A 26,234-nucleotide genomic window follows, 5' to 3' on the forward strand; every position below is an offset into this window, starting at 1 on the left:
AAATTGTCATCTCTTCATGCAGTCCTTACCCTTTATAGTCTCCTTTTATCAATTTACTGATGACAAGGTGAAGTAGCTTAATTCAAGCACACTTAAAAACTGATATTTATTCAACTCCTAGATCACAAAGTGCTTTCAAATATACATATTTTTAACATAGTAAGTCCTTACAACTTTGTTGTCCCAATTCAGAAGACTGACTTGTCACCTTTTTTTTTCCCACTGCATGTGGCCAGAGTCTGACACAAAAATAGATGCTCATGAAATAGTTGCTAAATGTTTGAATAGATAATGAGTAAGGGAATAAATTGTTACTAAATGTGTTTTGTGCCACTTACTGCTGTTAAAATAGTAAAACACAACATAAAACTAATTTTGTCTGTATTTTTAGGTCTTGAACTTTTCGAGGATAGAGTTTAGAATACAGTGAACGCTTAATGAATGTCAGTAACACATTCAAGAATAAAAATTTCTAAAATGTAGCTTTTCCCCTGATCTCATAGTTGAGGATTTTGGAAAGCTGTTGTTTCATAACAGCACAGAATGTGATGTTACCTTTGCCTTTCTTAGGTGCTGCTTCCTTGCCCATTCTTGGCACTGGCTGAATTTCCTTCATATATTGGGGTAGATGTGGATACTCTTTGCCATACTGCATGTGGGGCAGCTCCTTGCCCATGTTAAGGCCATCTTTGCCCAAAGGCATGTGAGGTACTTGCTGGCCCAGAGGCTGGTATTGTGGAATTTGTGGTGGGATCTGAGGAGGAATTTGTGGTGGCAGCGGCTTGATCCCATAGTAAGCACCAGCCTGAATGAGCCTGACGGAGGCCAGGGAAATGGTAAGCAGCACTCCCAGCAGCTGCAGAGGGCCAGGTGGCACAGCCATCACCTGTGGAAGGAAGGAATGCACCAACATGGTGAAAACCTTACAGGCCAAGTGACTTTTCTATTTAGAGAAAGAAGGGGGGAGAAGAAGGAAATAGAATTATCAGTAGAATTATTAGAAATAGATTATCAGTAGAATATCACCAGTGGAAGACAAATGAAAAGGAAGAAGGTGGTGTCTTTTGTAGAAAACAAGCAAAAAACCAGAAAAGAGTAGGAACTGTCAAATGAAGGCAATTGGAGGGATTATAAGCTATGGGAAAGACTGCTGTGTATCCCCAAATATCAATTCTGCCTTCTTCCAGAGTATTGGAACCCTTGATTTTTAGCTGGAATAAAACATCCCAGAATGAAGACATTTCAGCCAGGTGTGGCCATGTGACAAATGGATGTAGTTGTAATGGGTACAACTTCTAAGAATGACCCTAAAAGAGAGTGGCCCTGTTCTTCCTCTTTCTCCTTCCTGCTGGCTGTAATGTGGATACATTTGCCTGGAAGCAGACCATACATCTTGGGCCAGAAGTGAAATCTGTGCACTGAGCATTCTAGCAAGAAGCTAGAATAAGCCTCAGTCTTGGCTGAAAAAGAAGGCCCCATATTAATTCATAAATTTGGAATTTGTTTACACAAGAAAGAGCTAAAAGTTTATCCTCTTCTTTAAATCATTGTTCTGAGTATCACATTTGCACTAAACCTAATCCTAATGGATTGAGTAGATTGTCCAAAGGAGGCAAACTTGGTGGCCAAACTTTGTTAGTACATGCCAAAATTCCATTCTAAGTGGAAATGGTAAGTAATTGATAGGCTTTATGCCAGGGACTGAGATTTTTCACCTGCCCTTTGGCTACTTTGGCGTGGTCACAAATGTAAAAGTTGAAGAGCAAGCAGACAACAACAATGCAAACCACAGAAGTCTTCTGAATTGGAAAGAAGGTACTATATGACAGTCCCCAAATGTTTTAAAAACCACTATCATAATTGTGCACGTACAGCAATGCCATTTCATTATAATACTTACATACCATAAAGTCATTAATTTATAACCTGCTCAGTTGAACTGGGAGTCCTTTGAAGTTTATCTTTGTACTATTATGAAAAGAGTTTACTCAGCAAATTAGTTGTATAAAATAGAGCTGTTTAGCTACTCACATGGATAAACTGTACAGGTCCTTTAAAAGTACCCTTTGCAATTTAACACTTAATAGGATAAATACAAATGGGGCTTATATGTTTATAAAAACCAACTAGAAAAGACCTCTAGAAATGCCCAGGGCTGAAGACCCAGAAACCCAGGGAACTGCAGTGCTCACAAAAGCCCGCTAGAGGGCAACTGTGGTACACACCGAAGTCTGTTCTCCCTGGTACTGACAGGACATAATAAGGTGCTGCCCACAGGTTATTATAGGACTTGAAAATCTGAATCCTAAGTGCAGTGTCATCATTATGCTGGAGAAAGAGGTGGCAGGGTTCTCGCAATTTTTAATGTCAGAATATTGTGGAGAACTCTGAATAAACTTCTATCTCTAAATAATTTAATTTCCAGTCTGCTCTGAGTTTGTTTTCTTTGCTTCTGCCTTACTTAATTCTGGATCACAGTTTTCCACTTCTTAGAAAATATGTGTTGACTTTGCGACATCCTATTCAAGAGTGATGCCAAGAGTGTGAACAGGCTACAGGAGAATTTGGCTAATAAAAAGCACCTAAGAAAATATTTAGTGGAATCTCTACCACAAAATTCACTGCTTTATGATTTTCATAAATATACTAACCATATTTTCCCCAGAACATCTCAGTAAAATGATTTATAAAACTTTCTCCATTTCATAAGTAAGAATAGTCTCAAGAAACTGTATGATTCAAGTGTATTCTAAAAAGTACATGTGCTGGTAAGTGAGAGAAGATAGAATGTCATTATTTTCTGTCTTTCTAAGAATGTTTATTATAAACCATTTGGAAAGAGCCACAAAATTGGTGTTGATTTATACTCAATAGTCCGTTTTATTTACTTTTTTGAAAAGTTTATTTATTTTGAGAGGGAGAGAGAGTCTCAAGCAGGTTCCACAGTGTCAGCTCAGAGCCAGACGTGGGATCAAGCACACAAACTGAAATCATTACCTGAACCGAAATCAGGAATTAGACACTTAACTGACTGAGCCACCCAGGTGCCTCTCTGGTCCATTTTTACTTTAGATGGGAAAAGAACATCTGTTTTAAGTACTTGATAATTTAGTGACTAGTCACCAAATAATGCTAGACCCACCTAGGGATTACAAAGATAAATATAATTTGGTCAATGGGCCCTGCCCCCACAGAGCTTATACTTTTTTTAGTAGGAGTGACAGATGTGTAAACTATAAATGAGTAGCAAAGGGTATCCTGAAAAAAGTAAATTTCTCATCCAGGTCTGTTCTCTAGTGTCTTTAAAATTTTTTAATGTTTATTATTTTGAGAAAGAGACAGAACGTGAGTAGGGGAGGGGCAGAAAGGGGGAGACACAGAATCCAAAGCAGGCTTCAGGCTCTAAGTTGTCTGCACAGAGCCCAATGTGTGGTTCAAACCCATGAACCGTGAGATCATGACCTGAGCTTAAGTCAGACACTCAACTGATTGAGCCACCCAGGAGCCCTTCGGTTCTCCAGTATCTTAAATCCTTTCCCTTTGAAGCAACAACTTTTCCCATTTTCCTCATATGTTTCCAGATGTATTTAAGCATATGCACATATAATAAATACTCCTTTAAGACACAAATTACAGCATACTATACAAACCACCATTCCTTACTTTGTTCACTCAGAAGACCAGACCTTAAGACCTTATTTCTAATTTTAGTTTTGTGTATCTGAACAGATCCCTTCAAGTTCTTTATTTGTTAAAAATAAGACTCAATGGTTCTCTAGAGTTCTTAACACTCAGGGTCTAAGGCAGTCACCAGAGAGCTGAAAGCGTTCATCTATACCAGAAATACATGGTAATACCTGGTAATTGAGCTGGGACTGAATCCTATCTTTGGGGATGAATGAATTTAATTACTAAGCCCTAAACTTGTGGTGATGTCTTTAATAATCTAGCATATTTGGCCCTTCACCCTTCCATCAATTCAGGGAATGTGTTGGATTATACTTAATAATCTTTAAACCAGGACAATCTAACGAAACATTGGAAAACTGGAAGGAAGCAAAATGCCTGGAAGAAGACCAATTGAATACCAAAGGCCCAGTGGGATCCTACTTTACTACAATTATTTCCTCTTGTAGTCTTGGCCTTTCTGTCCTGAAAACCTCCTCCTTAGGTCTGCCATCTGCCATTTCTCTGGCTCTTTATTTAAATAAACTTTGTTCAGTTTTAACTCGAATATTTATTTAGGGGCCCTGGTTAGAATTTACCGCTTGACTTACCCTTACTAATTTCCCTCTTATCCCTGAGGATAGTTTTGGTGGTCAAAGTGGTGTGGTGGTTCTCCCCAAATCACTCAAAAGAACATCAGAACTATACAAACACCTGGCTGGAGGAAGGAGCCTTGGAATTTCTACTGGGAAAAAATGGTGGTAATGGGTTTTCTTGCCTCTTTTTTTTTTTTTTTTCCTGAGGAGGCAGGATACAATAATGTGAATTCTAGTTGATGTTTTTTTAGATTGCTACTTGGTAACTTGTGTGTGTGTGTGTGTGTGTGTGTGTGTGCGCGCGCGCGCGCTCATTTGAGTATACGTGAACATCAACATATATAATGTGTGTGGACAGTGGATCTTTGCCAGTCAGACTGACTTAATGATGGGTTTCATGCCTTGTAGAAGAAGCCAAAGACCTAGAGTTGAGTTGTAGCTCTACCATTCACCATGTCTATGTCTTTGGGTAAGTGCCTTATCTTCACTAAGTCTCAGTTTCCTTACCTATAAAACAGCAACTATAAAAAAGAAATTATAATCTCAGACTCTCCCACAGAGCTGCTTTAGGGCACAAATGATAATAGGAATTTTTTTGTAAGCTGAAAAGCACCATTCAAATTTAAGCTATTATTAATGGAGAGTGACCAAGAAGACAAATCAAAACCAACTGAAATGTCACAGACTTTCAAAGAAGGATACTAGCCAAAATAAATGTGAGGTTAACTGCAGTAATGATAAACCTAACATGAATAAAAAAAACAATAATGGCCATTAAAATGTACTTGTTAAAAAATGGCAAAACAAAACAGCTGAACCAAGGTAGTTATTCATTGTGGTGTCAGAGTTGCCAATCCTAATCATTTTGTATAGCCCTAAATGATTCCCTATATTTGGGAAGGACTGCAGAGAATTTCAGTTTCCTCATGTAACCTGTAATATATATAACAGAATAATGTGATATATATCATTTTAAATGCCCCTCAGCATTTTCTTTACATTTATCCCCATGAGATTTTGGCTTGCTGTGCAAAAGAATGTTTAAGTATTTAAACCTTCAGTCCTTGCCCTAAATCCAACTTTCCATTTGCAAGTGTGTGTGTGTGTGTGTGTGTGTGTGTGTGTGTGTGTGTGTGTGTTGTGGTGGTGGTCAAGCCTCTCTCATCTGCTCCTGGCACTCCCTCGCACAGGACCTGTAGTTTCTCAAGGCCTCACAGGTTTGTCACCCCTGAAGCAAGGGGAAGTCAGGCAGAATCCTGCTCCTGCTGTATTCACCAGAATTGTCTTTTTGGCTTTCCCATGCCTCTCAAAGAAGGTTCTCTTCTGATTGCATTTCTCAGAGCAATTCATTCATCAGGTATAGTTATTTAAGGAGTCCCTACTAAATGTTACTAACTCTCTGGGTATTGGAGAGAGGAGTGAATTAGATGAGGTCCTTGATCTTACTGAACTCACGCTCTAGTGTGGGGAGGCAGGCAATAATAAACAAGTTAAAAAATAAATTTTATAATTTCAGATTTGAGTGCTGTGAAGAAAGCCAAGCAGGGTGAAGAGCTTGAGAATGCCTTGGGGTGGAAGACACTGTTCTGGGAAGGGTGGTGTTGAAGACATCTCTGGGGAAATAAGTTTTGGATAGAGATGTGAAAGCTGAAAGGCTTACTTGTCTCTCTTAAGACACAACACACACACACACACACACACACACACACACACAGCCTTACTTATCACACCAGTAGTTATAGGTGCCTTTCACTAATGTAAACCATTGTTTCAAAACTTTATTCCTCATCTGTGTCTATCTTCATTTTGACATCTTTATTGTATTTTTTTTCTTCTTGAGGGTTTCTTTTTAATCTTTCAGATTTCAACCTTGCTGTATTACTTTGCTAGGGCTGCCATAACCAATTATCTTAGACCGAGTGGTTTAAACAGAAATTTATTTTCTCCTAATCATGGATGCTAGAAGTTAGAGATAGAGATGTTGGCACAGTGGGTTTCTTCTGAGATCTCTCTCGGCTTGTAGATGGCCATTTTCTCCCTATGTCTTCACATGGCTTTCCTCTGTGTGTTTGTGTCCTTTATGAGGACACTAGTGATGTTAAATTAGGGCCTATCCTACTGACCTCATTTTAACTTAATTTCTTCTTTTAAAAAACCCTTTTCCAAATACAGTCACCTTTGGAGGTACTAGGGGTTAGGACCTCAACATAGGAATTTTGGTGGACACAACTCAGTTCGTATCACCTAGACCATTCCTCTAGACCAACTCAATTCCTACTTCTACAAAGTCTTCCTTACCTTTTCAACCATCATTATCTTCCTCTTCCTATTGAAAGTTTAACACAAAGTTAAATGCAGCTCATCAACCTTCTGTTTTTCCCATTTTATTTTGTCCATTATACTTCAACATGATTGTAAGCTGAGGACAAGGCAAATATGTGCTATTCTTTCCATTTACTCAATATTTATTGCTAGATCAATCTTCACAGTCAAAACTCTTAGTGTTCACAGTCAAAACTCTTTGTTGATGCGGCTTTAGAAAATATCTACTTCAGCCTCACTCTGCATTTAGAATCCTACCTACGACCATTGAAATATGAAAGCCTTCATTTTTCATATTTGAATATTAATAATGATGGAAACATTCAGAAAGCAACCTATTACCTTGTACAACTATTGTTCTTTTTATTACCTGGTAGGAGCAGCTAGTAGGAGGGATCATCTTTTTTGAATCATAAATGGCAGTGGACATGTAGCTTACTTTGAGCGGGAGATAGGAAATGTAAATTAAAAATACATTCCACAATTGGATAAGGCAAAAGATGTATGGTTATGTGATCTTTTACTGTCATGCAAACAAAACCACCTTAGGATCATTTAACTAGGAATATGTAACTTTATTGCATAATTGATTAGTATTATAGATATTAATGAGCCAACTATGTTGAAAAGGATATGGTTTTATTGCTCTTTGCTATGTTAACCAATTTTGTATCTAACTGTATGTTACTCAGCATTCTTTTTTATCAGCCCAATATAATTAAAAAAAACAAGTTTTTAATATTTTATTTCAAACCAACTTTGTCACCATGTTAAATAAAACTTAGACATGTTCACTTATGAATGAGAATCATTTTTAACATTTTGACAATTACATTTTGATGGAGACACAAAAAATAGCAAAACACATAAATTTAAGTAGTGGTGGATAATATGGAGAAAAACAAAGCAGGAGAGGATAGGTAAGGAGGTAGATAGTTGTCATTTACCAAGGTGATGTTCTCTGAAACCCATTTTACTATAGAAACAGCCTTCTCTGCTTGGATGGACTGGTACCTGGGCTTTAAAGGAAAAGAGAAGCAGCTCTAAATAACAAAGGATAGAGAAATTCTGGGGGATTCTGGAGGAGATTAAGTGTGTGCAGAGTTGATTGCTGCATGGAGAAGAGCCCCAGAAAAGGAGACATCCAGTGGAGGAGCGCTCCAGAAAAGAAAAAAGTCATTTCGCATGGGCTTTTTAAGTTCATTATAGGAATGTATTGTAAGTCCCCTCCTCCATCTCCTCAAAGAGGAAGAAATTCTAATCCTTCTGAAGAAAACCTAATTTTGTCAGAATGGATTTTGAGGGGTTAGGTGTAAGAATGGTTCGATGCTGCTCCAGGGTGGCAAGGGGCAAAATCGGTGACTGTATATGAGAAAGCCAGAACCAAAGGACGGTTGAGGCAGGAGGGGCAATGAACATAAAAGTTATAATAATATTAGCTATGCTTTTGAGCACTTAACTTTATGCCAGCACCATGAACATACTTCAAGTACATTATAGTACTAATCACTATATATAACCACTAAGTTATTATATATTAAGAAAACCATTAAGTTTTTCTTAATGTTAAACTCAAATGATATCTCCCCATCCTATATTTATAAAACATTATTTTACTATTCAAGACTGTTAGATTCCAATTTAAAAAACTGAAATTCTTTGATTACTTTTAGGAGCTGTCATCCAATACATTAGCTACCAAATCTTTCTCCTTTGCTTTACAGGGTATAGCTCTAACTATACTGTCACTTTTCTCCATCTTGCCCTCCAAATACCAAGGCTGCCTTTTTAGCTGAAAGAAAGAATTTCTCTGTTATATAGGATGACATCTTGAACTGGATCCCTTACTTTTTGTTTTTTTTTTTTTTTGGACTAGGGACACAAGCTTGGAAGGCATTCATGAAGTCAGAAAGCAACTAGCAAGGTGAATATGCTGAAATGGAGCAAAAAGAAATAACATTGTCAGATGTTGGTCAATCACTTAAGTGAAGGCAGCGGGTAAGATCATTATAAGCACTTATTAGTTTTAATCAGTCTTCTCATTTACATCTATCAGGACTGATATAAATACAAAGCAGCTTGAAAATGATATGCTTCACTGATGAGTCTGCTATAACCAAGAGCAGCTAATGACCTCACTAATAGCTATCGGCAGAGCATGACCTCACGGGCCCTACAGAACTTGAGATGTCAATTAGGTTGTGTCCTCAGGTCTAGAAATGGGCCACCCCTTGGAAGCAAATGGCCAGCCCCCACATTCCACAAGTTCCCCCAAAAGAGGAGATTTCACAATATTCTCCAGTAACCAATTACAGGATTTCACAGACCTACAGTTCTTAATATCTAATCTGGATCTTTCTTGCTGAACTTTAAACTCAAAGGAGGTGGGAAACATCTGGAGAATATTTTTCTTAAAATAATAGTTCACATACTTGCAGTCTGCAATTAACTCCTTTTGTCTCTCTAAACAGAATCATGTCAGCTGTGAAACAGTTTACAAAATACTTGAGAGGTCCCTTCCCCCAAAAAATACTTGAGAAGACCCTTAAAAGAGAAAGTTCTAAAGTAGAATCCTTTTTTTGCTTTGTTTTGCTTTTCTCCCTATAACATGAACACATCATTTTTCTCAGAGCGTCAAGCATCTAAATTCTAGTTCTGACCTAAGCTAGTCCCCTATCCTGCCGAGGCAACAGTTTTCCTCATTTGCAGAATGAGGGCATTGACTAATGACTTCAAGGTCCCTTCTAGTTCTAAAATTCTATGGTAGCCGTGACCATGAATAACATACCCACACTTCATAGCTACATCATTTCATGAATGTGCATGCACAAGCCTTTTGGAGGTCATCAAGTGAAATTAATCTCTCAACTTCTCCCTTCTTAAAGCTGGAGATGGCATAGGAAGAGTTTGAATAGCTCCTCCCTCTAAGTATTCCTCTGATGATAAGCTGCACCTGACCAGAAGCAAAAGGAAGAACCTAAATAAGAAAACAAAGTTTAGGGACCAAAAAAAAAAAAAAGTCATTTATAATTTTTAAAATCATATTGAAAGATTAAATAAAAATTGAAGCTTATTTAGAGAAATCTAAAACATGGCTACAAATGATTTTTAAAAAACTTCTTATGTAAGCTCAAAAATTCCCTCAGAGTCATTTAGCAAGTATTGATGTATACCTCGTGTCAGAGAAATGACAAATGAATACAGAGTATGCATCTTGGGAAGGAGAAGTGGGTAGTGAATAGGTGTGACATAGTCATGTGTTTTAGAAAGAATAGTGTTGACTTTGTAAGAAAAATTGAAGATACAAAATTTAAAGGCAGTTTTATAGTAAAGCAGGCTATGATGTGAGCATCCCAGGAGTAAGGTCCTCCCCATTCTGTGGGTCTGGTGATGTGCAGCAAGGTCAATTCTTTCCTGGTATGTACAGAGAAGAACTGAAGAGCCCTCTGGAGGGCATCTTTCTGCCTTCTCTGCACTAATACAATTTGTGTAAGTTATACAGTGTGAACTAAAGCTGTTTTAGGCCTTTGCAAGGGAGAATGTGTGGAGAAGTTTCATTTAATGTAATCCAATGAACTGGTTGTTGTAAAATTACTTATTTAGAGCAAATATCTATAATCTATTCTGCAAGATATAAATTTAATGGAACATTTGCTTACCATAAACACTTTTATCCCACCCTGAACTCTTATCCAGACCAATGGGATTACAAGTGAATTTCAACCAACAGAATTCAGCAATATCCTTGTTACACAGACAGTTAAAACTCAGTAGTTGTGTTTGAAGTAGCCCTTTGTAGTAACAAATAAATTGAAACAAGTGATAAAGTCATACTCATTCCCAAAATATCTAAGGTCATGGAAAATAAAAAGCTTGAAACAAGTTAGGTAAAAAAAACAAGAGCACATAACATGTTCCCTGAATGGCCTTCATCTAGGTCCTGAAGTTTAGGAAGTCAAGGGTTCTAGGGCAACCTCTAGATAAGGGAGGGAAGGACAGAGAGGAGAAGATGGCTTGCTTATGACTCCAACTTTCTGAGGAAGACTGTCATATTAGAAGCGCTTGCCTTTTATCCTTTTCTGTAATCCTGAACTTTTAGATGCTTCAGTATCGTGCAGCATCTTACTCAAGAAAGGTTTAGAGATCAGGTGAAAGTCAAATGAGTTAGTGATTGTTCTTACAATTAAAAGTTCTGATGAAAGTTTTGAAAATTGAGATTGTTGAAATATCAACATTGTGCTCAGTTCCTACCCAGCATGGCCACTTCCTGGAAGTAGGAGAGAGAGCCCTTCACCAACTTCTATGTTTCTCCCAATACTTTCCTAGGATGTTGGCAAGGAAGGACTGAAAAGCATGGGAAGATCTTTTTTTTCTGTCCCGTTCTGATTGGCACTTGGTACTTCTCTATCAGTACATCCAGAAAATTAAGTAAGCAAGCCAGCTTCCTGTGTTAGCATTTTCTTTTTATTAGCAGGCTATTATGGCAGTAGATTGTTCATTTTGGTATTTTTATAGGAAACTGTGAAACAAACAGAATTCTTTGAACCAAGGAACAAATCCTAGCCTTTCACATATTCTATTAATACTAAAATATTTGTTAATTAAATTACTGTATGGTGCATATGTGTCTTTGTGGGTTTAAAGATGAGAGGTACAGGTCACGAGGCCCCAAATTACTGGTTATTTTCTTTTTTGCTTTTGAGCTGGTTATTTTTGGGGTTCAGTTGTCAAAGTTTTATTTAACTAAAATTACTCTGAGTCACATAACCTTGAATGACTTAATATTAAAAGTCAAGCCCTAGAATTTCTATCCCACATGGTCAAAACATTAAATCAAATCAATAGCACTTGGAAATAAAAATAATTAATCAGTTTCTTCCAAAATTGCCCCACCAGCCCCCACTTCAAGCTAATCTCTAGTCAAAACAGTAACCCTACTGCAGTTGTGATATTTTAGCCCTGGAAGTTTCTGAATTATAAAAGAACTAAAAAAAATCACGACAATTTCTTGGTCAGTAAATGTGAATTTGTTCTTTCTCTGTTACACAGTTCAAGAGTAGCAGAGATCATTCCACAAGACTGTTCCCAAAAGTGAATTTAAATTAAAAAAAATTTAGTTCTCAAGCTGGGGCTAAGCCTAAAACACCAAAGTTGTGATAAATTGTCAGCCACAGAGAGGGCCGTCTCTGAAATCCACCACTTTTCTACCACAGCTCCATCTAAGTAATTAGCCCACGTGGTAACATCCTGCCCTTTGAACACAGGCAAAGCACTGAAAGCAACCAAACCACAGCTATCTTGGTATTGAAAGTTCCATTTTTTCTAAGGGTGGAATTTATTTTGAAGGAGAGAGAGATGGATGTCCTGTCTGGGAGGAAAAATCATAAGGTTTTCACAGTTAATTCACTAAACATTTTTCAGAGAAAATGGCAGTGGAGAGAGGAAAGGATAAAGAATTATGTAATCAATGCCAGTTCTTGAGGATACATCTGGTAAGGAGGCTGAGAGTGGGTAAGAGACTTTTCTTTTTATTACGAAAATTCACTACGAGGCACAAGAATTCACAGAAACATGGAGATTCACTGATAAATATGCTCCACAGTTGTTATTTTGAGGGCCTAGAGTGTGAACAGGAAACTGAATGGGAGACCGGAGATTTGGGGTGTAGTCACTTCTCTGACACGATACCCTTGTGTGCCTTTCAGGGCCTTGTCTTCCTAAACTATAAAATGAGGAAAATGAACCAGAAGGAAGGGGGAGCCCTAGTACCTAGAGAAGCAGGGAGACAAGGAAGTGAGGAAGTTGGCTGGGCAGTTTGTGGTGAACAAGGAGCACTGCTCCATCCAGCTTTTGAACTCCTCATTGTGGACCTTGTTTGGGCAGGTCTTCAAATTGGTCAAGAGAAGCCACACACTGGGAAACAAACCTCTTTGTTTAAAAATTTTGACCCAATTCTTTCTGTTCCTTTTTTTATTTTTGAATTTATTTTATTTTATTTCAATTTTATTTTATTTTAGAGAGAGAGCATGCAGAGGAGAGGAAGGAGGCAGAGGAAGAGAGGGGGGAGAGAGAGAGAGAGAGAGAGAATATCTCAAGCAGGCTCCACTCAGCATGGAGTCTGATGTGGAACTCAGTCCTAGGAACCAGGAGATCATGACCTGAGATGAAATCAAGAGTCAAGAGTGAGGCACTCAACCGACTGAGCCACCCAGGTACCCCTCAATTCTTTTATTTTTTCTTAAACACTGATTAGTAGGGGAAAATAATCACTCTGTGGGCAGGATTCCAGCCTTTAGGCTGCTGGGTACTTCTTTTTTTTTTAATTTTTTAATGTTTTTTATTTATTTTTGAGAGAGAGAGAGCATATGCAGGGGAGGGTCAGAGAGAGAGGGAGATACAGAATCCAGAGACAAGCTCCAGGCTCTGAGCTAGCTGTCAGCACAGAGCCTGATGTGGGGCTGGAACCCATGAACCATGAGATCATGACCTGAGCCAAAGTCAGAGGCTTAACCAACTGAGCCACCCAGGCTCCCCTGCTGGGTACTTTTATACCGGATGGTCTCAACATCTCTCTTGCTCTAAAAGGCTGTATGGGGGTGTCCCACATTTTTATTTGCTTAAATTTCTAAGTCCTGGCATTGTTTCTCTACTCAATAGTTATTACTTAGTTTAATTACTAAATTCAACAATCCTTTTTCTTTTAATGTTTATTTATTTGGGGATAGAGAGAAGGAGAGAGAGAATGACCGGGGTTGATCCAATGACCATGAAATCAAGACCTGAGCCAAAATCAAGAGTTAGATGCTTAACCAACTGTGCCACCTGGGTGGCCCAAATTCAGCAATCTTATATTGAAATTGTAAGCTATGGTGTTAAAAGCTGGAAATATATAAACATAAGTGAAAGTAAAACAAGGATCTGTCCTCAAGAAGTTTCTAGTCAAGTGTTGAAAGTTAAATCCTGATCTAGCCTAAGTGTCCCACTAAAGACAAAACAGACCTTAACCTGTTTGGCCTGGTTGGGTGGGTAATGTTGGTCAGACACAGGATCCTTGAGGGATGCTCTCTAGAGTAAGGGTTGAAGAATAAACAGGAATTGTCCAGCAGAGGAAAGAGGCAAGTGGAGGGCATTTTGTGCCCCTTCCTCAAAATTATCTAAAAGTAGACACTGGCAACTAAAACAATTAAAGAGCAGTTGTCAGGACAAATGCTTCAGAGTAGGAACTCAGGTAACCTGCCTGAATTAAATCCCAATTCTATCACTTCCTAGCATGGTGATCTTAGGCAAAATTACTTAACTTCTCTGTGCCTCTATTTCCTTACAATAAATTGGGGACGTGGTAACATTACCTGTTTAATGAGGTTGTTAAGGAGATTGAGGAAATGAATAATGTAAAATGCTTTGGAGAGTGCCTAGATATATAAGCACATATAAGTATGTGTTAGATATTAAAGGAGAAGGAGGAAGAGAAGTAGTAATAGCAGAGGGGATCATGAGCACGTATCTCACAACACTGCTTTATTGCTCTCCTGTTTTTGAAGAACTTGAAAGGTGATGATTTTTGTCCTCATTCTGCTCCAGATATTTTATGAAAATTGGTCGAGATTCTGAAGACATTTAAGGTAAAGAAAGTTCCTCATAAGTGGGTAATAAGTATTGTGTCTGCATTCCCACTTGTTACTGCAGCCTGCCCCCCCACCCCCCACCCCATATGAGGGTACTAGTTCAAATGCTGGATGCCTTCCCATTTCCCTTCCTTCAGTGAACTGACCACTGAGCAGTTCAAAGGGCTTTGGCTTTGAAATTCAGAGAGCTTAAGGCATTTCTTGCAGGTGATAGCAGCAAGTTGGCCTTGTGGAATTGGCTTCAGGACCAAGCTATATTTTACTGCTGAAGGCAGTAAAATTTGCAAGTATAATTGTTATGGACTTTTAGGTCAGAAAAATTGGCAGCTCACAATCACTTTAAAAAAATTTTTTTAATGTTTACTTAGTTTTGAGAGAGAGAGAGAGAAAAGGGGAGGGGCAAAGAAAGAGGGAGACACAGAATCTGAAGCAGGTTCCAGGCTCTGAGCTGTCAGCACAGATATGGGGCTCGAACTCACAATCTATGAGATCATGACGTGTGCTGTGAAGTCGGATGTTTAACTGACTGAGCCACCCAGATGCCACTTAGGATCACTTTTTTAGAAGCTTTTCCATGGTATTTTTGGAGACTCGAATGATGGTAATAACAATACTGCTATAGTTAATACTTCTTTAGTATTTACCATATTCCAAGACTTGTGTCAGAAAGATTCATGCACCCAGCCCCTCACCATAGACCCAGTAAGCCATAGACCTTGGCTTAATCCAAAACTACATTGAATTTCATATCCAAAAAACTACAGATTCAGTTTAACATACACTTCATTTGTTGTTAGTGCAAAGGTAATCTCAAACCAAAATACCAAATAAATCCCAAACCATGTTTAGCGGCAAGCACTTATTGCAATAGAAAACATTGATTTCCCAAGTAATGAAGCAAATCTGTAATGTATTTTATTTTGAACAATGAATTTTGGTCATAAATTCTGGGAGCTGGTTATAAGGAGGGAAGCTCCATATAAGAGCTCTCTCAAGGGTCTGGAGGGCTCCAATCAGACTCATCTCTGCAAATTCTTTCTGCACCCAGTTCATAATTGTGTACAAAGTAGGCTTTATAAATGCTTGTCAAATGAATATATGAATGGCACTATATTTCTATCCTGCCCCTCCTCTCTTTTCTAATACAGTAAGATCTTGAGTGATGGGAAGATTAAGAGAAGAACATCACAATTTGCAAACACTGAATCAATGTTACTCTTCTATCTGCCTACTGTTTTCATTCTTACACCCCTGATTTTGTGTCCTGGTGTCTGCTGCCAGCTCACAAGAATGGAAAATCCTACATAGAAGCCATTCTTCTTTGGAAATTAATAAAGAATGTTCTTTTTGATTAAAAAAACCCCACAATCTAGTAAAGAACAAGGAAGGGTTGGTTGAAGATTTTTAAAACCTGAGATTGGTGGTAATTTTCACTCATTGCAGGATGCTTGTCAGTCTCTCTGCTGCTACTCTGAAGGCCTTAGACTTGTCTTGAGCTGAATGGCTACATCATGGAAGTATTTTCTAAATTCCCAATCTTTTTTTTTTTAATTTTTTAATGTTTTATTTATTTCTGAGAGGAAGGGAGAGAGAGAGAGAGAGCGTGAACAAGGGAGGGTCAGAGAGAGAGGGAGACACAGAATCTGAAACAGACAGGGAGAGACAGAATCTGAGCTAGCTGTCAGCACAGAGCCCGACACAGGGCTCGAACCCATGAACCATGAGATCGTGACCTGAGCCGAAGTTGGATTCTTAACTGACTGAGCCACCCAGGCGCCCCTTTAAGTCCCCAATCTTAACATCCTGTTAAGGACCTTAGATCTCAAGCAAAAATCCATCCACGAAAGTAATCTCTGAGAATCCATTTCCTTGTTTGTAAAACTGAGTGTTGGAGTAAATGATCATTAATGTTACTTTTCAGTCTAAAAACTCACTATACTGGGCCGTATCCAACCTAGTCCTTTTTTGCTCTGTCCTAATCACACTGGAGACTGGAAAGAGGCAGACAATAGGTTGTGAAGTCAATTATAACATGAAATTGGGTGGGCAGGAAGAGGGGGAGGAGGGATGAGCATTTTACTATTTCACGTTCATGTGAAGTCTTCAACAACACTTTGTGAAGTTTGACGGTTCTTTCCCCTGTGATCGCCTGTTTGGTGGGCCATATTCTTGCCATGAATTTCTGTCTCCTTGCTGTGGAAGCCAGCCAAGGACACATTATTGACCACCTGCTCACTTTCTTACACAAGACAACTCCCCAGACTTATTTTCTTTGCTTTCTCCTCCTGCTGGTTTATGGCTTTCCCTTATGTAGCAATAAAACTCTTGGAAAGAGTCCTCTTAGGGATGAATTAATGCCACTTAAGTATATTTCCGTCAGCTGCCCTTTGATGGTTCTGTTTAAAAATAAAGGGGGAGTTGGGGCAGCTTGGTTCTTATTGAAATTTTCCTTCCCTTTGCTTTAAAGTTACCATTCCTCAGAAACTCTTAGTTACGCTCCAAGAGAGCTTTGCTAACAATAAAAAAATGTCTGGGAAATACTGTCAGAAGACAAACTTACCATCTTTCAGTATTTTTTTCCCATTGGAAAGGTATTTACATTATAAAGAGGCCCAGCCCAGCCTGTGTGAGCTTTCCTCGTATTCCTTTAAATCTTTAAATTTATAAATAATAAATAAAAAAATGTGTCTGAATTCCAGAAGAGCAGAACATGATCTTGTTCTCCACCCTAATAGCAAACAGATTAAGGATCAGGTATCATGATCCCATTTCAACTTTGTGTAGTCTGCAATTTATTTTTAATTTTCCCACATTTTATATTTTATTAATTCATCTGAATCTTATATTTAATCTGTGTCTGCTCTGAGCAGAACATCCTAAGAGTTTCAGTTTTCTCTTCTCACAGTCCTAGCCCTGAAAGTTGGAAAATATGAGCATCTGTCCTGAGCTTGACACTTGCCTTTGTGTGGCCTTGGATAAGCCACTCAGCTTCTCCAGGCTCCAGGCTTCTCTGCTGTAAGAGTAATAGAATCTGGATATTGAGGAAAAAAATCCCCAGAGTTGGGGGTTTCAGCTACTGTCATGGAAATTACCACTAGAATAAGCTATTTCCATTTATTGCCTCTTTTGTTTGCTTAGAAAGTTAAGCTAACCAGATGATACTCAGTGAGGATTGGGGTAGTGTCACTATGACCCATCCTACTGATTCCACCAAGCCCCTTACCACAAACCACTTCAGTTTTCTTATTCATCTCATTTACAAACATTTTTTGAACCCCCATGCTAGCAACTATGAAGGATTCAAGCATGACTAATATGCTGCTTCTGCCTCAATGGCAATCCAAGGCAAAGACAAATGTGGAAAAAAGAGACAAAGAAACTGGTACTGCTTCCTTTCTTAATCTGACTTTCTTTCCCCCATTTCTTTTGTATCTGTTTCCTTTTCCTTGGTCTTTCCCACTCTCCATAATTCCCTTGCTCTTTTCCAGGTTTTTGAATCTCACTTTCAGTTTACAACCTCTTCAGCCCATTTTAAACCTGAGCCCAAATAAAAGCTAATGCCTTCAAAGGCAACAGTGGGACACATGGATCAAATCACCTTCCTTCCTCTTTTGATTCAAGGGCAGACTTCTTATAAGTAAAGAACAAATGACAATGTGGCATCATTAGCGTGGCATTAAAAAAGCACCCATCCTTACCTAGAGTCAAAATATCTGCTCTACAGTTCTGCTAAGTGCTTGAAATTCCTGTTAAAGTTTCAGAATCTGGGAAATTTAATACATTCCAAAGGTTGTTTGTTTGTTTGTTAACAAATGAGTGATTGATAATAGAAAACAGGACACAAGGACCTAGGACTCAGGAAATTTAGGGGAATGGGGCCTGGGGAAGTCTGGGGAGGTCTGAGTGGGTTGGCCTGGCTGAGAAGGTAGACAGTAACATGGAGATACAAGGTAACAGGTATCTTAGGGAAGTTGGAGGAATGAGGTAGAAGCAGAAAGCCTCGCCTGTCACAAGGCTAATAGCTCCAGAAGACAATAGCTGATCATGATGGCATGATTAATTTGTGCCTACCAAACTACCACTGGGAGGCAAGAGTTGATGCATTAGGAGAGATCCCCTGCAGGTTGGACTCTCGGGAAAGGAGTTCACCTCCAGAAAAGCTCCATGGAAACTGGCTACAGATCAGCTCTAAGTTTGTGCTTCAGATGACAAACATAATCATTTGCAAAGCTTGAACCCTCTCTGTCAGATAGGAGAAGGGCTGGCACTCTCTTCAACCATGATTGTTGAGTGGCCTGGAGAGGGCTGGAGGCAAAGTTCTGCCATATCATAGTTGTCTTTTATCTTAGCCTCTGATTACATCGGGGGAAGGGCTGGTGCTTCCTTCGTCATACAGTTTAAATGCCTCAAGGCCAAGGGGAAAGCTCTTTCTCCTGAAGTGTGACTTCCAGGCCTGCTGCATATTTGTGCATGACGCTAGCCTGGCATGTGCTAAGCACAACAGGGAACCCTCCTACCTGCTACTGCTTTTCTCTCTGTAAATTTTCCCTGATAAACACTACTTGACCATTTGCCTTTATTTGCACAATAACCTCCAGATCCTAACCCAGTGCTTTACTTGGAGATTGGAGTTCTAAGATATAAAGAGTGCAGAGAAATGGTCTCAGTCATTAATTGATCAATTCATTGATCCATTCATTCAACATTGTTCAGTACTAGAAAGTGCCAGGTGCTATAGATAACAACAATCAGTGGAAAATGAGGTCCCTGTCCTGGAATGACTTACTGGCTAGAGGGATTGGCTAGCTGAGGAACTGACTGCTCAGACTCCTTTCCATCTCTGAGAAATTAGTCACAGGAAAACATTCGACTCCTGTTCGTGTGTGTTAGGCTGACCGATTCACTTGCATGATAATTGCCAGCATTTTTACAATCTCAAACTGGCTTCCCTCCATCTTCCAGCATGTGATTAGGCTTTTTATGCACTCTAGTCCTTGATGTGTATCCATAAAAAACAAACTTATTTTAATATCAGTCTCAACAAGACTTGCAAAGAATGCAAATAGAAGACATCGGATAGCAAACATAAATAACTTTTGAATTATCTCTATGAGCATCTGGTCTTATACAGAAGCACATTAGAACATGAATTATCCATAAGAAGTCTGAGGCAGGCAAAGAAGGACTAAACCTACGTATTATTTAGCATATAATGATATTCTGGATTTTTTTAGAGGAACCATACTAGATTCAGGCTGTTGAACTTTACTTGTCCTAGCTTCTACCAAAAGCAAATGATAACGTAACTTGTGAAGAGAATTCTACCACCTAGTTGTCTTCCAGTCTATCATTTCTTTCCCCATCTACCTGTAGTTATCAATGTGAGCATAGTGATAGAAAGACACAAAAGTTGGTTATTTGCTTGGTTCTGAGCTCTGATTGTATATGGAAATGGGTATTTCTAACATCTGTTAAAGGATCTCTTGGATTAAACACATAAAGTATGGTTATGTGTTATAATTTATACGAGGCTTTTCCTTCAAAGAGCTGAAGTTTCTACAAAGTTACTTTAAAGATCCTCAAAACAGGATCTTCTGTGAATAGTATTTATAATAGCCTGGATTTTAATTTATTTCGTGTCCTGTCAAATTCATGAAACATTCAGGTATAGACAACAATGAGAGAAGAAGCATCATTCAAAGTGCAGCAGAATCTTGTTAAAGGAGGGTTTGACTCACTCTTGGCTACCACTGCCTTTAACATGTGGAGTAGCTTGTTCACTGGGACATGGAAACCAGGCATTACCCTTTGCTCCTGCCACTGGCACTACCAGGGGTTAATTGAAGTCATGTTATTATTAATTCATTGAACACATATTCCATGAGGGATTGGAATGTTTTAAGCACTGTTTGACTCTATTAATAGTAACAATAGTAAGACTAATAAACTTTGAATAAGTGTATACAAATACCAGACACTGTGTTAAGTGCTTTACCAAAATGATGTCGTTTAATACAACCACAACAACTATTATATTCATTTTACAGACAAGGAAATGAGGACCCAAAGAGTTTAAATAACTTGCTTGAGATCATCACACAGCTAGTAGGAAACAGCAGTATTCATTCTGATGGTCTAGCGTCAGTGGTTTCACTCTTCAGGACTACTCTGGATTAAAGCCAGGAGAAGAATCCATTCATCAATATCTAAGGAAGTCAGGTCAACTAAGTTAAAAGTATCCCCGAATAACTGTTATGTTTGGGTTGCTTGTTTCCATCACTAAAAATACTGCCAGGAAGGTTGGAAACATTGCTCTCCACATCCCCAAGACCTGCTCCACATATAGCAAATGATTAGAAGAAATTTATTCATTGTCTAACTCCCTTGCTACAACTGTAAACTCTATCGAAAAAAGGGGCTGGCCTGTGTTGTTCACTGTGGTGTTTCCACAAGTGATGGCACATAGTATGTACTCAGTAAAAATTTGGAAAATGAGTGATTGAATGCACGACTCCATGGATAGTAATCCATGTTCTGAGTATGATTGTTTTGTGGGTGTGTTTACCTGCATGTGCTCACCTCTAGAGGGAAGCCCTTCTTTTCTGTTCTTCTTTTGTTGTCACCTCTGCTATCAGATAGGACATGGCAGTTCATTGACCACTTTTATTTCTGCATTCCCGATGGCTTAGCACAAAATTTAGCACGTAGTCATTGGTGAATACATATTGTTGAGTGAATGGATAAGTTTGTAGGCAATGTTGATGAATCTCTTTAAAAAACAGGTTATGCCTTGTTGACATATAATCCAACACAATGCCAACATCATGAACACTGGTGTCTAGCAAAGCTGTAGTCTCGCCAGCCTTCCAAAGTCCCTGCTGACTCATTTTCCTTTTCCAGAAAGCTCATGAATGCCGGGCAGGCTGCCAACAAGCGGATACCAGAATGTCTGCCCATACCAACAACAAGAAGCCTTGTTAATCTGGTTTCACTGTAAAATGATGGCAGTCTATGGCAAGAGCTAGCCTCCCTGTTCTAGTGTTCTGTGAAGTGCTGTGCTTGGGAGAATAGCAGAAGGACTGACATTGCTTAAATGCCTGTCATGTACTAGGTGCTAGACATACAGCATCTTATTTAATTGTTACAATACTGCTATAAAGAGTTATTGCCCTCTTTAAGTGGATAAGAAACCAAAGACTCAGAAGATTGATTTACTTTCCTAACTTTACATAGCTGATATTGGCAGAACTAGGATTTCAACTTCTTGCTGACTCCAACTCCTGTGTTCTTTATGCCATAGACAAAGCATAAGATAGTCAAATGATGGAATACCCTCTAGGACGAGATTCATTTGGGTTAATAAAACCCTCTTCTGAAACACAAATACTCTCTAATAAAGTTATCCTTCTAAATTATCTATGTGTTAAAAATTTTAGTGTTAATAATTTTGGTAAGATTAGGGGTGCCTGGGTGGCTCAGTCGGTTAAGTGCCTGTCTCTTGATTTCAGCTCAGGTCATTATCTCCAGGTTCGTGAGATGGAGCCCCCAGCTGGACTTTGTGCTGACAGTGCAGAGCCTGCTTGGGATTCTCTCTCTCTCTCTCTCTGCACCTCCCCCCACCTCATTCTCCCTCCCTCTCAAAATAAATAAACTTAAAAAAAGATAATTTTGATAAGATTAACTTACTTATTCTCTCTTTTAAAAACTTTTTAACTTTTATTTAAATCCAAGTTAGTTAACATATAGTGTAATAATGATTTCAGGAATAGAATTTAGTGATTCATCACTTATGTATAGGACCCGGTAAGTGCCCTCCTTAATGCCCTCACCCATTTAGCCCATCCCCCCACCCAACACCCCTCCAGCAACCCTCAGTTTGTTCTCTGTATTTAAGTGTTTTTTATGGTTTGCCTCCCTCTCTCTTTTTATCTTGTTTTCCCTTCCCTTCCCCTATGTTCATCTGTTTTGTTTCTTAAATTACACATAGTGTGTGAAATAATATGGTATTTATCTTTCTCTGATCGAATTATTTTGCTTAGTATAATACACTCTAGTTCCATCCACGTGTTTCAAATGGCAAGATCTCATTCTTTTTGATTGCCGAGTAATATGTATGTATATATGTATGTATGTATACATGTATATATGTATACACACACACACACACACACATACACACAACCTCCTCTTTATCCATTCATCAGTCCATGGACATTAGGGCTCTTTCTATAATTTGGCTATTTATCGTGCTGCTATAAACTTATTCTCTAATAGAAGTTATTATCCCATGAGGAAGCTACAGGTAGGGATGGATGGCTGGGCAGCTGGAAAGTTTCTGAAGGTGTGGCCCTTCAGGAGGAAAGCCTAGAGGGAGTAAGAGGCTCCAGGCAATGAGAATGGTAAGGACTGTGGTCTGAAGACTGCACCAAACTGGGTCTGCACTAAGATTTTGTATCAGACATTCAGAAGGCAGTTTGCTGGGAAATCTGACTGGTAGGCTGACTGGCAGGATAGTGTGAGGTGCAGCTTAGCAGGGCACAGGACAGTTACTTGTATGAAATCTGCCTTTCATAGTCTGTGTGATGTTGGGCAAGTTAATTTATCTCTCTGCATATTACACTTGGGTGTTGTGAAAAGTACACGAAAGTTTTCTGTGTACAGTGCTCTTAACATTGCCTGGTGGCTAGTGATCCATAAATGTCAGCCCTGGGTGAGTGACTGCCCAGACCACCAGAAGACCCCCCTGTGCCATCAGCAGATTACAGGCACTGAGTCTCATGTGGTCATTTAGGAACATGTAGAATCAGACCAGGTGCTTTGGTGCTTGACTGTGGGGACAGTTACACAAAAATAGAGAAGGACAGTCTCTTTTGGAATTTAGCTTTTCTAGTTTGGGTTTGTGGGGTCCCCATATCCAGGACTATAGGACCTTTTTGGGTTAAAGGAATTTCAAGTTCCTTGCAAAAACAACTTCAAGTTGCTCTTACAACTCAATTAATTTACCTTAATGTCATCAATCATTTTTTTTTGTTTGAAAAAGGTAAGATTTTAAACTATTTGTAATAGCTTATCTCATATGAAATGAGATTCGTTATATGCTGATCTCAACCAAATTTTAGTGTGCTGATGAGTTTCACTGCATTTTGCAGTTTATGACAATCTCCTTACATCCCATTCAGAAGACAAATGTGCCAATATTCTTTTCACAGGTCCTAGAATATAAATCATTCTTGTAGTGTTAGCTTCTCATGCTTACTAATTCTCATGCTTACTAAGAGAAATATATCTTATGATTACCATTAGTATTATCTTTTCTTTTCACTCCTTTATTTTGGGGCATCTCCTTTGTCTTTTGAAAGATCATGTACTCCATTACTTTGTACATCATGTTTTAAGGCCCAGTGGCAGAATGCATTATGTGTTGATTTGCTTTGTGATAATCAATTGAAACAGTGATGATGGGCTGCAATACAATTGGGAGGGAGCAAAATTTTCATCCTAATGAAATGTGACCTTACAAAAGGAACACTCCTAAACCTCTCCAGGATTGAGCCAGGTCATCACAGGTAAATGGGGAATATTTGAGGTCCCCCCTTTATTTCCTTCCTTTCTTCCTTTCTTTCTTTCTTCACTTTAAAAAAACATGTTGAGTCTACCAACTGTTACTAACAGAATTATTAAAAATCTTGTCAACTCAGAGTTATTGCTATTCCTAAAGAAAAGATAAATGTATGTATTTTTAAATCTGGACATATGAAGTTTTAAAAAATATTGTTGTAGAGTTCTCCTGGCTACTTTTCCTTAGCTCTTTTCCAAGTTTTGGGCTGGAGAAACTTGAAAATGTCTCTGCCAAAGTTAAATATTAAATGAAAACCTTGTGTCTGAACAACTCCAGGATTAATAAACTGTGGCAAAATAGGTAAGTTCCCAAATCATCAGAGAAAAATATCTCCAAAAGGAACAGGGTTGTATCATAAGTGTCACATTCTGAGCTATGGGATAAAACCCCCAGGAAAAAGATGGACCATGGATTGTTATAGTCTTGGAGGATACACCATCTCTTTAAGGGCTTTGTGGTACTACACTTAATGTTAAGCTAGTGCGCGCGCACACACACACACACACACACACACACACACACATATACATTTGAAAGAGCCAAAGCAGTTAATGGTTTGCACAAACATGCAGTGCAGTTCTATAAGAGGGTTTTCGTCCTCTAGAGGACATCATCTTTAACCATCAGTAGCACTAGCTTCCAAAAGTGGAATCCAATTATTATGGTGCGTATTAATTTTAATAGCACCACATTTCCCCTTGAGATTCATTATCTTTCTCAAGAAAAACACTAGAGGAAAATGAAATACTGTTGAGGGATTATACAATGAACCAGGAATATAAAAAGTTTAGTTTTCATTTCTAGGTTAATTCTAGTGATCCTTTGCTTCCTAGCCTTGAATTCAAGCACGGACTGCTTGAGCTGTTTGAGTTTCAGTTTTTCCTTGTCAAGTGAGTTGTATTGATTGGAGAAAATGTGCTGACAAGCAGCCTGTGAAGTAGAGACAGTCTGTGGACTGGGAAGTCTGGGCTACCCGGGATTTGGATTCTGGTTCTGCCATTTACGAGGTGTGTAACCTTTGGAGCCTTCATTTCCTAGTTTAGAAAATGAGACTAATCATCCTTATCAGGATACTATTTGATAACAAATGTCTGACTGTTAGCTGAAAACTAGCAGAAACTCAATAAAGGGTATAGCTATTGTAATAAACATATAGCTTTACATTCTTGCTATTACTGTAGTTCCAGGAACCAATAGGATGTTAATATATCTTTTACCAAACAATTATGGTACCTTAGGTATATTCTTAAGCAAAACCATCTTTAAAAGAAATAATCTGATCTGGCTTTGCTGAACTAGCATCTGATATATAAATGCTTGCATTTAATGAAGTTTAGAACACTCTCTTGAAAGAAAAAATTTGACCTGATGCTTTTGAGTAGGCTTCAGAAGAGAAAGGCATTGAGGATACCTAGTAGAAATAAAATGAAATGTTAATAATTTAGGAAAAACTATAAGAGGCCAATGAGACTACATGGAGAAATATACAAAAGAAATAGAAGAAAGCTATTAAGTGTTAACATTCTTAGAGTGGAATCCAAGAACATGGATATGACCAAAAGGATTTAAAGGACCAACTGAACATTGCTTTGGTTACCTTGCCAGCAGGAACCCCGTGACTCATGCTAATGTATTATAATAAGGAAACCCACATGGCAGTGAGGTAAATAACAACTAAATGTGGTACAATAAGTGCTCCAAACTTCATTTGAATAATGGCCTCGGAAAGAATCTGGGAAGAATTTGTACAGCAAAGTTTAAGATTACGAGGGAAGGAATTTGGGTTCCAAAAAGGATTTAAAGTGGTGTGTATGCTTTGGAACATCTTGTGTATTACTGTCCTGCTATAATTCCCTCTGGCTTCATTGTGGAGAATGTCAACAAAACAGTACATGCTTGTGGATTCCCATTGCATTGTTTCTCCCCCTAGATTCCCTTTGCTAAATGGATGGATGTTGGTCTGGCAATAGTGGTGTGTTTGTTGGTGTGAGTTCGAGCAATTGTAGCTGACTGCAGCTACGACTGACGTTCCTGCGCCTTGTATTCTCAAAAAGGTGAAGCCTGCTCACATGAGAGAGGAGACTAATGAATCAGATGCTTCTGTGAGCCATATTGTCATAACATAATTTATTACATTGCCTACACTCGGTCTAAGGCATCAGGGATTATATTGTTATTCCTGGCTGAATCCTGTTAATTATTATCAATAGTAACTATTCTCTATTAACCATAAAGCAAAAATATCTTTAACTACTTTATCAATCCCTTTAAAATGCAACTGTTTTATCTGCTAAAAGATATATTTGTCTTTAAGTTATGGGATGGTTTGGTAGGACAGCTAGCATTCATGGAGGATTTACTATTTGCCAGGAAGTACTGAAAGCACATTATATTGAATTCATTTAA

The 26,234-nt window shown here is 38.5% G+C and overlaps 1 protein-coding gene across 3 annotated transcripts in view; it reads right to left on the reverse strand.

The window, feature by feature from the left end:
- The window catches only part of COL8A1 (collagen type VIII alpha 1 chain), a 154,809-nt gene that overhangs the window by 6,554 nt on the left and 122,021 nt on the right, over nucleotides 1-26,234 (reverse strand). For all 3 annotated transcript variants that reach the window (XM_077774937.1, XM_077774935.1, XM_077774936.1), the window contains one exon: nucleotides 556-886. In XM_077774937.1, coding sequence (XP_077631063.1) covers nucleotides 556-883 — 328 coding nt within the window. In that variant the 5' untranslated portion in view covers nucleotides 884-886. The remainder of the gene's footprint in view (nucleotides 1-555; nucleotides 887-26,234) is intronic.

Source organism: Crocuta crocuta, unplaced genomic scaffold (genome assembly GCF_008692635.1).
Source record: "Crocuta crocuta isolate KB4526 unplaced genomic scaffold, BGI_CrCroc_1.0 scaffold6, whole genome shotgun sequence".
Lineage (NCBI taxonomy): Eukaryota > Metazoa > Chordata > Mammalia > Carnivora > Hyaenidae > Crocuta > Crocuta crocuta.